Here is a 15,224-nt window from a genome sequence, read left to right as displayed (position 1 = left end):
AATTCCAGAAAATGTCGTCATAGCTTTAGAATCTTCTGATAGGCTAATTGACATCATTTGAGTCAATTGGAGGTGTACCTGTGGATGTATTTCAAGGCCTACCTTCAAACTCAGTGCCTCTTTGTTTGACATCATGGGAAAATCAAAAGAAATCAGCCAAGGCCTCATAAAAAAAATTGTAGACCTCCACAAGTCTCGTTCATCCTTGGGAGCAATTTCCAAACACCTGTCTCCTAGAGATGAATGTACTTTGGGTGCAAAAAGTGCAAATCAATCCCAGAACAACAGCAAAGGACCTTGTGAAGATGCTAGAGGAAATGGTTACAAAAGTATCTATATCCACAGTAAAACGAGTCCTATATCGACAGAACCTGAAAGGCCGCTCAGCAAGGAAGAAGCCACTACTCCAAAACCGCCATACAAAAGCCAGACTACGGTTTGGAACTGCACATGGGGACAAAGATTGTGCTTTTGGAGTAATTTAAAGGCAATGCTACCAAATACTAATTGAGTTTATGTAAACTTCTGACACACAGGGAATGAGATGTGAGAAATAAAAAATGAAATAAATCATTTTCTCTACTATTATTCTGACATTTCACATTCTTAAATTTAAGTGGTGATCCTAACTGACCTAAAACAGGGAATTTGTACCTGGATTAAATGTCAGGAATTGTGATTCCGACTTCAACTGTATGTATGTATGTATAAAAATACATTTCTTCCTCTTTCACATTAGGTTATTTTGTGTAGATTGTAGACGAAAAATTACAATTCATTTTAATCCCACTTTGTAGCACAATTAAATGTGACAAAATCCAAGGGGTCTGAATACTTCTGCAAGGCATTGTACATACACATACGTCATCTGACACAGAAAAGCATGGCGTTTCCCTCCTCATTCACCTAATTATATTAGTGTGAGATGCTCTGACTGCCTCTCCATACTCTATTAATATCACTGACTTATCAATTATTTAGGCTAACAGAACAACAGGCAAGCCAGACGGTTAGCCTGCCAGTTACACCAGCGCTAATCGCAAAAATGGGACACACTGTCTGCCAATTAGCACTGGAAATACAGTCACACACACATTAATGGCTACTTGCCTGTGTGGCAGTCAGCTGCTGGGAGATAATGAAGGGTATGACACACCTTTGTCAGATTTGCACGTTTATTTTCTATCTTATTCTGTATTTTTTCACTCTTGCTTTTACTATCCTTTTATTTCTCCTCTTACACCTCTGTCTTTCTCACTTCTTTCTGTCATCCTCTACCCCTTCTCTGCCAGTGCAGTCAAAATTATGTTTTCCTGTGCTTTATTTAAGTGATAATGCCCCCAGAAGACGGTGTTTGGAGGATATATTGGCACGGGTGTTATATATCCTCCAAACACCGGCTTCGGGGGCATTATTATACAACGGGTATACCAACATATTCAAATAATTATTGACATATTTTTATAAAATATTCATACTATTTCATCCTTCCACAATATATAGTCCCAACACAAATCTAGGATTGCTACCCAAGCCAGCTGGTCGTTCGTTCTATCGGTTCGGTTGCTAGGAACGCGACCCAGTCATTGTCTTTTTGTTCTGTATCAATGGGCGTTTGTTCTAAATGTTCTATTGCCATACTGGCTGGCAACGTTCTTATCCCTTGCTTGCTAGCTAGCCAACTACGGCTAACTTAGTCACGTCAAAAAGTGCAGCCAGAATAACAGCAAAGTAGCTGCATTTGCATTTGTTTAAGCTTTTTTCTAGTGGCATTTATTTACATACATCCATAGAAATGAGCTAATGGGGCGCTATTTCACCTGGTATAGAAAATGTGCTCACTCGTCAGGACACTTGTTCAGAGGAGCTAGCCAACAACACAGCGAACACGCAAACTAGCTGCACTTCACTTCGTACTTTTTTCCAATTGACATTTCTTTGTATATATCCATAAAAATGGTGCCAGCTGATTCATGATTTCGACTGGCTGAGAAAAGCTGCCTGCCTGTATGTCTCATCCAGACTCCCGACATGTTCATTACTAGGGGACAGCTGGAGAACGAATTTGAATATTGAAACAATGTTGCAAATGTTGGAGAGACAGGTAGCAAGGTTTATACAAATCCCTGCTGTTGAAAACTAAATGTTATATTAAAATAAATGTTAGATCATGTCTAGATGCTTTTTATAGTGGAGATCAAGTTTATAAATTGCTTGGCTGGGCTGATGAGACAGTGGATTGCGCAGTCAGATGGAACAGAGTAAATAGGCATTTTAACATCATAGATTTAGCTGGTGGTAAGTTTTGGAATAGACACCGGCTGGAATGCGGTTTTAACCAATCAGCATTCAGGATTGGACCCACCTGTTGTATAAATAATATTTTACAACAGCTGATGAAACTAACACTGTAAACGTGTTATTTTTTTTTATCAGTGTTTATTTCCTGATAGTTGCTGGTTGAAAATACAATCTACACAGGACCTTCTAATCAGAAGGTTTGCATGGGGTAAATTGGTTAATAGACCAATAATAAAGAGTACCAAACCTCTCCTCCGACAGCTGGTTTTCAGTTTTCCCCTCCCCACTCAGACCACTCCCAGACAGTCCTACCAAAATTCTTGAGAAAAACATTTTTTCCCCATTTTAATGGAAATCTATATCTAAAAGTTACCCATAAATTATTTTATATAAAAACAACTGCCTTTAACCTTTCTTCTCCCCACAGAGACAGAAGATAAACAGAAGGACATCCTTAACAACACCATCCCTGAAGGGAAAGACACAGGTGACTTCATTTGTTTTTACAAGTGTGTGTGTGTGTGTGTGTGTGTGTGTGTGTGTGTGTGTGTGTGTGTGTGTGTGTGTGTGTGTGTGTGTGTGTGTGTGTGTGTGTGTGTGTGTGTGTGTGTGTGTGTGTGTGTGTGTGTGTGTGTGTGTGTGTGCGTATCCGTGCATGCGCTTATGTGTGTGGGTGTTCATCTTTTTTTGTCTGTGTTGACTGTGTTCATTTTGTTTCTGGTTCTTAGGGAAGTATGTGGGTGGTTACCGTGGCCTGTTGTCAGGGGTGACGGTGCGTCCAGGGAGTGTGGAGCCCCACAGTGTGGTGGAGTGTCTGTACGCCTGCAGAGAGGGGCTGGACTTTGGGGACCTGGAGACCTTGGGCTCAGGCATGAAGGTAACCTCGCCCTACTGTAGAGGAGTCCTATTGATCACTGCCTCACTTGGCTAAGGCTTAGAGTGGGCTTTGACGACCAGAATTATTTTTTTCTTCATCTACAGGGTTTGATAGGTCATGGCACCCAACGTTTTTTTAACCTCTGCTATATGTCCTACTCAGATTGTTGTGTTCAAAAGGGTTCATTTCCCCCTCATGGATATGGAGTCTACTGCATAATATTTTTCTGTGCACATGCAACATACAGTCAATCAAAACTGAAGTCCCAAAAAGGTGGTACTGATGAAAAAAAAAATATATATATATATATATATATAAAGAGAATACAGAATTAACTATGTGTGTGACTATGAGGGGTGTGCGACCTCGGGGCATGAACTCTTGACCTTTGACCTTTTTAGGTGCATGTGAACCCAAGTCAGTCTGTGCTGGTTCTGGAGGGTGATGACATTGAGAGCTTTAACAGGGCCGTGCAACAGGTCACCTACAGGAACTCTCTCCGCTTCGCCACCCCTGGAGTCAGGCCACTCAAACTGACCACCTCTCTCAGGTACACGCTTGCATGTACGCACACACACACACCAACACACACACAGAGAGGACTAAGTGATCTCGCTCTCCGAGGCCAAAGTGAGTAAGGTCTTTAATCAGGTCAACACTCGTAAGGCGGCGGGGCTGGACAGTTCCGCGCAGAACAAATGGCAGGCATATTCACTGTCATTTTTAACCTCTCCTTGTCCCAGTCTGTAATCCCCACATGTTTTAAGATGATCACCATCATCCCTGTTCCCAAGAAACTCTGAGGCTTTAAGCCACAATGTCTACCACCCTGTAGCACTCACATCTGTAATCGTGAAGGGCTTTGAAAGGCTGGTTATGGCACACATGAACATCATCCCAGACACTCCAATTTGCATACCGCCCCAACAGATCCGAAGACGACGCAATCTCATTTTCAATCCACACTGCTCTGACCCACCTAAGAGGAATGCCTACGTAAGAATGCTGCTCATTGACTACAGCTCAGCATTCAACACCATTTTCCCCTCCAAGCTCGAAACCAATCTTAGGACCCTGGGACTGAACGCCTCCTTCTGCAACTGGATCCTGGACTTCCCGACGGGCCGACCCCAGGTGGTGAGGGTAGGCAACATCACCTCCGCCACACTGACCCTCAACACAGGGGCCCCTCAGGGGTGCGTGCTTAGTCCCCTCCTGTACTCCCTCTTCACCCACGACTGCGTGGCCATGCACAACTCAAACACCATTATCAAGTTTGCTAACAACATAACGGTGGTAGGCCTGATCAACGACTACGATGAGAAAGCCTACAGGGAGGAGGTCAGTGGCCTAGCATTGTGGTGCCGGGACAACAACCTCTCCCTCAACGTCAGTAAGACCAAGGAGCTGATTGTGGACCCTTCCACATCGACAGGGCTGCAGTGGAGCGGGTCGAGAGCTTCAAATTCCTGTGTGTCCAAGTCACTAAGGACTTAAAATGATTCGCAAACATTCGTGAAGAACGCGACAGCGCCTCTTTCCCCTCAGGAGGTTGAAAATGTTTGGCATGGGCCCTCAAACCCCAGTGTATCATTGGAGCCGAGCACCTTGCCATCCAGGACCTCTATATCAGGCCGTGTGAAAGGAAGGCAGAGAAAATGGTTGAAGACTCATGCCACCCAAGCCATAGACTGTTCTCTCTGCTTCCGCACGGCCACAGTACCGGTGCATCAAGTCTGACACCAACAGGCTCCTGAACAGCTTCTATCCCCAATAGCTAACTAAATGGCAACACGGACTATCTGAGTTGAGCCTTTTTTTGCACTGTCTCTCTGTACACTCACAAGACTCTACACACGCTCACTGACACTCCAACACACACACACACATAACATACACACACATTTATACTGACTACACACTCACATACCGTCATCATATACGCTGCTTCTACTCTGTTTATCATATATCCTGATGCCTAGTCACCTTACATACATATCTACCTCTATCACTACAGTATCCCTGCACATTGTAAATATGGTACTGGACCGGACCATGTATATAGTTTACTTACTTTCTTCTTATTTCTATTTCTCGTGTGTTTTTGTTCTACCTTATGTTATTTTTAGTACGACATTGGTATTGATTACTGCATTGTTGGGTTGAGAGCTGGGATGTAGCCTGGGTGCCTGTTTGTTTTGGATATTTTTCATTGTCTATCCATTGTAACAACATAACATCATTGAAGGTTGTCAGGTACCCAGGCTAATGATGGATGAAATAATGTGTTCATTCATTTATTCAAAGATTCTTATAGAACTTGGGGGTAGAAAATGTAGAAATATTTTTATTGACCTTTTACCCCTCATAGTCTCCATGCACGAGCACACACACAGACACACTGTCACTCCAACACACACAACACTCACTCCATAATTTGCTCACTGACACATAATATGCACGTACATTTATGCTAACTACACACACACACTCACATGCAAGCTGCTGCTAATCTGTTTATCTTATATCCTGCTGCCTAGTCCCCTTACCTCTATACATACAGTTGAAGTCGGAAGTTTACATACACTTAGGTTGGAGTCATTAAAACTATTTTTTCAACCACTCAACAAATATATTATTAACAAACTATAGTTTTGGCAAGTTGGTTAGGACATCTACTTTGTGCATGACACAAGTCATTTTTACAACAATTGTTTACAGACAGATTATTTCAATTATATATTCACTGTATCACAATTCCAGTGGGTCAGAAGTTTACATACACTAAGTTGACTGTGCCTTTAAACAGCTTGGAAAATTCCAGAAAATGATGTCATGGCTTTAGAAACTTCTGATAGGCTAATTGACATCATTTGAGTCAATTGGAGGTGTACCTGTGGATGTATTTCAAGGCCTACCTTTAAACTCAGTGCCTCTTTGCTTGACATCATGGGAAAATCAAAATAAATCAACCAAGGCCTCAGGAAAAATAATTGTAGACCTCCACAAGTCTGGTTCATCCTTGGGAGCAATTTCCAAACACCTGAAGGTACCACGTTCATCTGTACAAACAATAGTAGGCAAGTATAAACACCATGGGACCACGCAGCCGTCATACCGCTCAGGAAGGAGACACGTTCTGTCTCCTAGAGATGAACGTACTTTGGTGCGAAAAGTGCCAATCAATCCCAGAACAACAGCAAAGGACCTTGTGAAGATGCTGGAAGAAACAGGTACAAAAGTATCTATATCTACAGTAAAATGAGTCATATATTTACATAACCTCAGCAAGCAAGGAAGAAGCCACTGCTCCAAAACCGCCATAAAAAAGCCAGGCTACAGTTCAGTTTGCAACTGCACATGGGGACAAAGATCGTACTTTTTGGAGAAATGTCCTCTGGTCTGATGAAACAAAAATAGAACTGTTTGGTCATAATGACCATCGTTATGTTTGGAGGAAAAAGGGGGAGGCTTGCAAGCCAAAGAACTCCATCCCAACCGTGAAGCACGGGGGTGGCAGCATCATGTTGTGGGGGTGCTTTGCTGCAGGAGAGACTGGTGCACTTCACAAAATAGATGGCATCATGAGGTAGGAAAATTATGTGGATATATTGAAGCAACATCTCAAGACATCAGTCAGGAAGTTTAAGCTTGGTCGCAAATGGGTCTTCCAAATGGACAATGACCCCAAGCATACTTCCAACGTTGTGGCAAAATGGCTTAAGGACAACAAAGTAAAGGTATTGTGGCCATCAAAAAGCCCTGACATCAATCCTATAGAACATTTGTGGGCAGAACTGAAAAAGTGTTTGCGAGCTAGGAGGCCTACAAACCTGACTCAGTTACACCAGCTCTGTCAGGAGGAATGGGCCAAAATTCACCCAACTTATTGTGGGAAGCTTGTGGAAGACTACTCAAAACATTTGACCCAAGTTAAGCAAATTTAAAGGCAATGCTACCAAATACTAATTGAGTGTATGGTAACTTCTGACCCACTGGGAATGTGATGAAAGAAATAAAAGCTGAAATAAATCATTCTCTCTACAATTATTCTGACATTTCACCCTCTTAAAATAAAGTGGTGATCCTAACTGACCTAAAACAGGGAATTTGTACCTGGATTAAATGTCAGGAATTGTGAAAAACTGAGTTTAAATGTATTTGACTAAGGTGTATGTAAACTTTCGACTACAGCTGTATATACCTCCATCACTGCAGTTTCCCTGCACATATAAATATGGTATTGAATCTTACTTTTTAAATATTTCCTGTATATAGTATACTTACTTACTCACAGTACTTACTTTATTGTGCGTTTCATGTTTCCTATTCTTATTACTTGTGTTTTTTTCTAGTAAGACATTGTTATTGATTATTGCATTGTTGGGTTTTGAGTTAGCAAGAAAGGCATTTTACTGTACTTGTGCATGTGAAACTGTTACTCTGCAAAAGGTAACAGAGCACAAGGATTTTACTGTTATGTTGAATGATAGCATCCCTGTGCAAGGTGTGGAGCTTGATTTGCAGCCGATATAGGAGTCCCGGCTTTTGCTCAACTAGGTAATCTAGCCTTGGGTAAGAGGAAGCACGGTTGAAGCATATACTTTTTTTTATGCCACAGTGTATCGCACATTATATTAAGTTCATGGATGACCAGAAAAATATGTTTTATTTTTGGGTTAATGCACCGCATAGGCCTACACGGGTCCTTTTTTATCCACTTTGTTGATTTAAATATTTATGTACTTTGAAGTGCACGTTGGTCTTACCTATCTATGTACTTTAGCATCTTTTTGAAGTGGCTGCGCTTATCGTAGTGTTTTTAGATGACCCGGATTTAAGGGACAACAGTGATGTTATGTTTTTACGCTCGTTTTGAGATCTGTTTCTTTGTTTGTGTTTTTAAGATTAGTCTGATTCCAGGTCAGGAGGTTATTTGCTTTTCTAGTGTGTTCTTCAGTCCGATTTATCAGTTAGTAGTTGGAGGGCATGTTTTTTAATAGTGTTTAAAGATAAGACTAATTTGAGGTCAGCAGTTCTTCCAGATGGCTGAACAGCAGGCCCTTGTGGAGAGTCAGATATAGCAGCTGCTCACTGAAAGAGAGCGAGAGAGAGACAGTATTACGAGAGCTAGATAGTTCCAACACTCACACGCTAAACAACTCAAAGCACCACTTGAATCATAAATCAAGTACTGAATCGCCAAATAATAACAGAATTTCAAAGTGCTTCTGAAAAGTGGCACAATTAGTATCAGCTACTAATTAGTATCAGACAATACATACAATATCATTACAGTCAAGGGTTTTTCAATCCTGAAAATCCACAGGGTGTGCAGGCTTTTGTCCTAGACCAACATTAACACACCTGATTTGCCTAATCATCAAGTCCTAAAACTGTTTACTTATAGAGAAATAACTGGTGCCCTATTTGACCCCCCCATTCTCTCTCTCTATCCTCTCTTCCCTCTAGGTGTTTCAATGAGGAGAGTTGTCTTACGCTCAGGCAGTTGGAGGGCTACCTGGTGGTCCTTCAGCCTGACGCCCCTCAGATCTCTCTGTCTGGGGTCGGCCCCCACCTGGCCCGTCCCGCGCCTGAATTCGAGGGCCCCCGTGGTGTACCCCTCTTCCCAGAGCTGAGGATTGTGTGCTCCCTGTCTCATGCTGTTAACACTGCCGCTCAGGGCATGGAAGGAGGAGGTGAGCCAGCAAAGAGCCCTTCCATGAATACTACAATGTGGGGGTAGAGACTAGTGCATTCCAATCACATCAATCTAATCATTTTGAGAGCATTTTGCCAGCATTTTATGTAGGAAGGAAACCTACTGTACACGGATTGATGCTTCTAAAAATAACCATGTGAGCATGACTGATTACATATGGACCATTGTCTGGTCTTTGTGTGATCAGTGTGTCGGAACACATTAAATCATCAATCAAACTGTGCATATTTTACTTAGATTCTACCCCTGATCTCAGCCCGTTTTTAATTGTCATACAGGGCTGAGGCCTGGATCTCAAACTTATAAGTCACTTATTTTCCATACACCTGCCTCCATTTCCACTTACTAGCAGTGCTACTTAATTATATGTCGGCGGACAAAGAATGTGAAGTAAGATCTGTCTTTCTTCTAAATCAGATTTTGAATTGGGGTGCATGTTTCCTACCCCTGAGAAAGTATGTTCCCAGTCCTATAGTTGGGTTGTTTGTTTGGCAACAAAACCGACAAACGAGCAGACTGGGTTGACTTAGATTGTTGACAACATGTAAATTATATATTCCGTCTCCAGTGTTTATTGAATACATAAATACATTTGCCCAATGAGCACTTGTTGTCTCTCAAATATGTCGTTACAGTTGTTGGTTAGCTAGCTAGCAGATTTTTGCCGTATTAGCATTGACATGAAATCACTCAAAACACCTCAAAACAAGACATCAAGACAAGAGTCACGATTCCACACAAGGCAGTTTCTTTTCATTGTTGGTAGATATCTGGCCGTCCAGAATCACAACCACTCACGGACTTCAGCCCCATTGAATCGTGCACATCCTCAGCTAGTCCATCGATACATATATTCGTCACTGACCCAACCCCCGTCCACCCATCAACTTTCCCCAATGATTGTGTGCTTGAAGACTAATTAGGACCACACAAACCCAGTACTATTATTAGATGTGCCTTGTGCATCTCCAAGTGAGAATCCTATGTATGTGTGCAATGGCTGTATAATTGGAGAGGAAGCACACCACATCTGTGTTTGCCATCCGTTATGAGGATGATGATGGTTATGTTTGTCATCCGTTATGAGTGTATCTGTTATGATGATGGTTATGGACAAGAGCCTCTTCCTGCATGGGGTCTGTTCAGGTCAGGACATAGTTGATAAAGCTGTGTAGCAACAGAGAATACTTTCCTGAAAAACTGAGTTTTTAAATGTATTTTGCTAAGGTGTATGTAAACTTCTGACTTCAACTGTACTTCATTCTGTCTCCACAAAATTGTTCCTTTCAACTGTCTGCTTCCTGTCGCTCTCCCATCCTTTTTACTCTGCTTTGCACTCTGCCTTTCCCCTCTTTCCATCTTTTGCTCTCCCTCTCTCACCTCATTCTCTCCTCCATTCATCTCTCTTACCCCTGGACCCCCAGCTCTGATGTCAGACGCCGTGGCCCACACTTTGGACGGCTGTGAGGTCCAGCCCCTGGGGGAGGAGCTAAACCCAGAGAGGGAGGAGCTCCTGGTGGACATGGATGCCCTGAGAGAGAGGGGTCTGGAGATAATCAACACCACTGCTTACATCGCCATTACAGGTACCGCTCATTTCCCCTATTTGGTTTTATTTTAAAGACCCACTTCAGCTGTGTTTAAACTGTTCCCGTTGAAAAACGATATCCCAGGTATAAATACTTAAGGGTAAAAAAAAATAAAAAATCAAGGAACTGGTCTGATGGGTGCAATAGAGGACTAAAAAGGAAAGTTTGGGAAAACTGCACCAGAGGGATAGTCTGTGTGCTGAAGCGCTTCATTTACTGCCCACAGTGACATTCAGCATGGTGCGATTAGTTGGGCTATGTTGCATATTGCATCGCACCTCTGTTTCACATTCACAAACTGTAGCATTATCTTAATGTCTTACTGTTTCCTCAGTGTTGAACTGCCCCTAAACTTCCTACTCTCCATCTCTCATCTCTTTCTTTCTCTCTCTCTCTGTGTTAGGAGCTGAGTCCATCTCCGTGTATGAGGATGTCCTTCGGTCCGTCCGTTACCGGCTGGCTAAAGGATCGGCCCGCTTTGAGAGGCGGTTCCGTCTGTCCTGCTCCGAGATGAATGGCAGATACACCAGCAACGAGCTCACACTGGAGGTAACTAATCTAACTGACAATAGAGGCTGTAATTAACCCAAAATGGGTTAGCAAATAAGCTTCAATGGGGTGTACAATACCAGGGCACTAGCTAAGTGTTTTTAAACTAGCATTTAGCGGGTAGAGAGAGAGCACCACATTAGTTCAGTTAGTAAGAGGTCCTGTGATGAGGCTTCTTTTTTACCTCTCTTTTACTCCATCTCGGTCTGTCCATCCAAATATTCATCCATCCTTGCTCTCAGGTGAACTTCCTGCACTCCCTGGACAGTCTGTACCACCCGTCTCACCTCCTGGCCTCCCAGCAGCAGTTCCTTCACCCGTCTCATCACTCTGGGGAGCTGAGCGGACACACCCTGCCTAACCCCCACCGCAACTCAGGTTTATACACACTTCATTTACCTCAGTATTAATGGCGACCTTTTTCGCTTGATTTACTTTTTACAGGAGAACTATGCTCTATATTCCTGAGTACATGCGTTTTGCTCATTGATAAATCAAGACACATAAAAACAGATAGATGAGATGAAGTTATCTCTATACCATCCCCTTTTGTTTCTATTGGGAAATCCCCTATCCACTCTCAAAATAGATTCAAAATACAAAAAAATTGCGGGTTCATTTTCACCACAAGATGTCAGTGTCACTGACATTAGCCTCTAGTGACACCCCATCCCGTGAACAGGACCGTTGTCATCATCTGACACTAATTAGCATAACGCAACGGACATAAATCTTCCTAGAAAATCTTCCTATTCATGAAAATCGCAAGTGAAATATATTGGAAAACAGCTTAGCCTTTTGTTAATCACCCTGTCATCTCAGATTTCCAAATATGCTTTACAGCCAAAGTAAGTTTATCGATAGCCTAGCATAGCATTATGCCTTGCTAGCAGCAGGCAACCTTGTAATGAAAATCAGAAAAGCAATAAAATTAAATAGTTTATCTTTGATGAACTTCGGTTGTTTGCACTCACGAGACTCCCAGGTAGATAGCCAAAGTAAATTTTTTCCCAAAATATTATTCTTGTAGGCGAAATAGCTCCATTTGTTCTTCACGTTTGTCTGAGAAATCGACCGGAAATTGCGGTCACGACAACGCCGAAAAATATTCCAAATTAGCTCCATAATATCGACAGAAACATGGCAAACGTTGTTTATCATCAATCCTCAAGGTGTTTTTCAAATATCTATTCGATAATATATCAACCAGGACAATTGGTTTCTCAGTAGAAGCGATTGGAATAATGGCTACCTCTGTATTTTATGCAAGAATTTCTCTGGGAGCATCAGGTGACCACTTGCGCAATGAAGCCGCCTACGGGTTTTCTTCAACATAAATGCATAAAACTACATCACAATGCTGTAGACACATTGGGGAATACGTAGAAAGCGTAATCTGGTTGATAGGGCATTCACAGTTCAATAGGGACGCATCAGAACGCAGGGCTTTCAAAAGATGAGTCACTTCCGGATTGGATTTTTCTCAGGCTTTCGCCTGTAACATCAGTTCTGTTATACTCACAGACTATTTTTACAGTTTTGGAAACTTTAGAGTGTTTTCTATCCTAAGCTGTCAATTATATGCATATTCTAGCATCTTGTCCTGACAAAATATCCCGTTTAATTTGGGAACGTTATTTTTCCAAAAATGAAAATACTCCCCCCTAGTACTAACAGGTTTTAATGACAGGATGGTGGCTGAAAGGTTCATATAAAACTTTCCTCTGACAGTGGTGCCAGGAGCGGCCACAGTCATCATTATGGTGTGCGTGGGCTTCCTGGTTGTCATGGTGATCATGGGAGTGTTTCGAATCCGCTCCATCCACCGCCGTGGCGAGGGCGCCAGGGGAGGGTCTAAGGAGGACAGCGGCCAATGGGATGACTCTGCTCTCACCATCATCGTCAACCCCATGGAGGTAAAGATCTAACTCTGTTTTTGCGGAATAGAATAGATTTTTATTTATTCATTTCAGTGTGGAAGTTTTGAGTTTGATTTAGAGAGTAAAGACGATTTGAATGATTATTTGATCACTTCTTTCTCTCCCTCTGTCTCTCTCAGTCCTATGAGTCTCGTATGGGCATCTCAGCTGACACTGAAGGTGAGGGGGAGGAGGACGAGGAAGTGGTGGAGTCGCCTGACAACGCCAACGACGACCAGCGAATCATCATCAAGAAAGAGGGCAGAGACGGCAACCCCCGTCGCTACTAAGCCAATCGTCTCTCTCTCTCTGGACGCACCCATTTCTATGGAAACCACAAAACGGCTCGCCACTCACACACTCTTCTCAACGCGTTTAAATATTGAAGACTGCTGACACCTCTAGTCTATGGAATGTAAACGTACAACAACAAAACACTGTATTACCGCAACATCACAGCACCATTAATGATCTATAGCCAATAACAGTGCATTGAATGTTTCACCACGTAAATGTTCTATGGCACAATATATACAGTATACTCTAACCGCCTGACCAAAACAACCAACAAAAATAGTTTGTGGTGCACTAATTCCTAACTCACAGGGAATTGACATTGTCCTGGAAGTCTGTGTGACACAGGCCGGACCGAGGCTACATAACTTAGGTGTAAAGTTAAGACTGTATATGTTTTATTATCTCTATATCACACTCCAGACAGCTTTGCCCACCACACAAAATGAATATTGAAGCAATCGATTCACACAAAGCCTCGTGTCGGCCCCTCACACATAGACACAAGCCCTGATCCTGACGCTATCCCACACACCTCTAGATTTAATCTAGTCGTCTTTTTGCTGCACAATCTCTCTCTCTCTCTCTCTCGCTCTTTCTCTCTATACATTCCTCAACTTCCAAAAACACGAACCCTCTCCCCACCAGATCTGACTCCAGATCAGATCCACATTTATAGTAACCCTAATATACAAAAACATACAATTATAGGGTTCTAACAGACTTTTACATACTATGTACGATGTGCTTCACATACTGTACGTGATGTGCTAAATTAGATCAAATAAATTGTCCATGCAAAAGTGTACATTTTCAGAACTTTCCTTTTGTCAGGGTAGACTTTTAATTGTTAAATCGTATTGGTTGGTAGAACCCTTTCATTGTATGTTTTTGCAAGTCAACCAAACAGGCTGCCGATACGGTCATGGAGTAACCTCTGACCCTTACCACAACCCCAGTGACTCGACTGAGCGACCCCCAGCCCATTGCACTTTCACCACCCACCGCTCTCGTGACAACCTCACTACAACAACGACACACACACCACAACACCCGCTGTATCCAGAATGTCAGCTCAGCTCGGGCAGTTTTGATTGTATTACATTTTCTGTACATAAAATTATTGTTATTATTATTGCAGTCAACGCTTGCTCTGTCTGTACTCTTAAAGAGGGAGCTGCATATACATATTATTTATTACCAATTACATTGATTTATCATTTGACCAGCTGTTGTATATTTTTAAAGGTTACACCATCAGAATACAGAGTAATAATAATAGTAGTAGTAGTAATAAGGATGATGATTCCTGGCTTGATGAGTGTATTCATTCGTGTGTTGAATTGTTGTAATTTAAAATCTTGTTCATATCTGAATTACAGTAAATGGAGGGGACATTGTGATAAATAGCTACTCTGTCTCCCCTCTCGCTCTCACTCCTTCCTTCTTTCACACCTCCTTTAGAATATTCTCAAATCGTTCTCTCTTTCTTATCTCCTCTCTCTTCCCCCTCGTCGTTTTCTTTTCATGCCAGTCCCCATCATCTCTTTGGTCTATTGAATGTAACCCCCTCCCTCCATCATCCTCCCTCACCTCCTCCCTTTGTGTTTATTGCTGTCTGTCTGTGTTTCAATGTGCAGTGATAAACCTGTCAGTAAATAAAGCCTGTTGTTTTTCAGTGTAATATTAAAAATGGAATACAAATTTCATTAATTACTTATATTATTACTATGGTTACTATTGGGACATTAACTGTAATTATTGATACAATGATAACATGGATTATGAAGACTATTGATAACTGTCTGAAAACATTTCAAAGTTCATAATAAAACACTGATGACGTCTAAATGCTGCCTGTTTTTTTTTTAAAGTAAATAATCCATTTGAAAATATTTCACTATCACCATCTTCTGAGCACTTTTTGGATGGTGTTAATTAAGGGATTTTTTTAAATCAATAATGACTCATTA

The 15,224-nt window shown here is 41.9% G+C and overlaps 1 protein-coding gene across 2 annotated transcripts in view; it reads left to right on the top strand.

Moving 5' to 3' along the window:
- The window catches only part of LOC109902178 (calsyntenin-3-like), a 37,789-nt gene extending 22,687 nt beyond the window's left edge, over positions 1-15,102 (top strand). For both annotated transcript variants that reach the window (XM_031786568.1, XM_031786569.1), the window contains exons 11-19: positions 2,729-2,788; positions 3,030-3,178; positions 3,580-3,728; positions 8,651-8,877; positions 10,325-10,486; positions 10,893-11,038; positions 11,281-11,416; positions 12,770-12,954; positions 13,098-15,102. In XM_031786568.1, coding sequence (XP_031642428.1) covers positions 2,729-2,788; positions 3,030-3,178; positions 3,580-3,728; positions 8,651-8,877; positions 10,325-10,486; positions 10,893-11,038; positions 11,281-11,416; positions 12,770-12,954; positions 13,098-13,247 — 1,364 coding nt within the window. In that variant the 3' untranslated portion in view covers positions 13,248-15,102. The remainder of the gene's footprint in view (positions 1-2,728; positions 2,789-3,029; positions 3,179-3,579; positions 3,729-8,650; positions 8,878-10,324; positions 10,487-10,892; positions 11,039-11,280; positions 11,417-12,769; positions 12,955-13,097) is intronic.
- The last annotated feature ends 122 nt before the right edge of the window (positions 15,103-15,224 follow it).

This window comes from Oncorhynchus kisutch, linkage group LG13 (genome assembly GCF_002021735.2).
Source record: "Oncorhynchus kisutch isolate 150728-3 linkage group LG13, Okis_V2, whole genome shotgun sequence".
NCBI lineage: Eukaryota > Metazoa > Chordata > Actinopteri > Salmoniformes > Salmonidae > Oncorhynchus > Oncorhynchus kisutch.
Note: the sequence above shows the minus strand (reverse complement) of the source record. Positions and strands in the feature narration are given on the sequence as shown.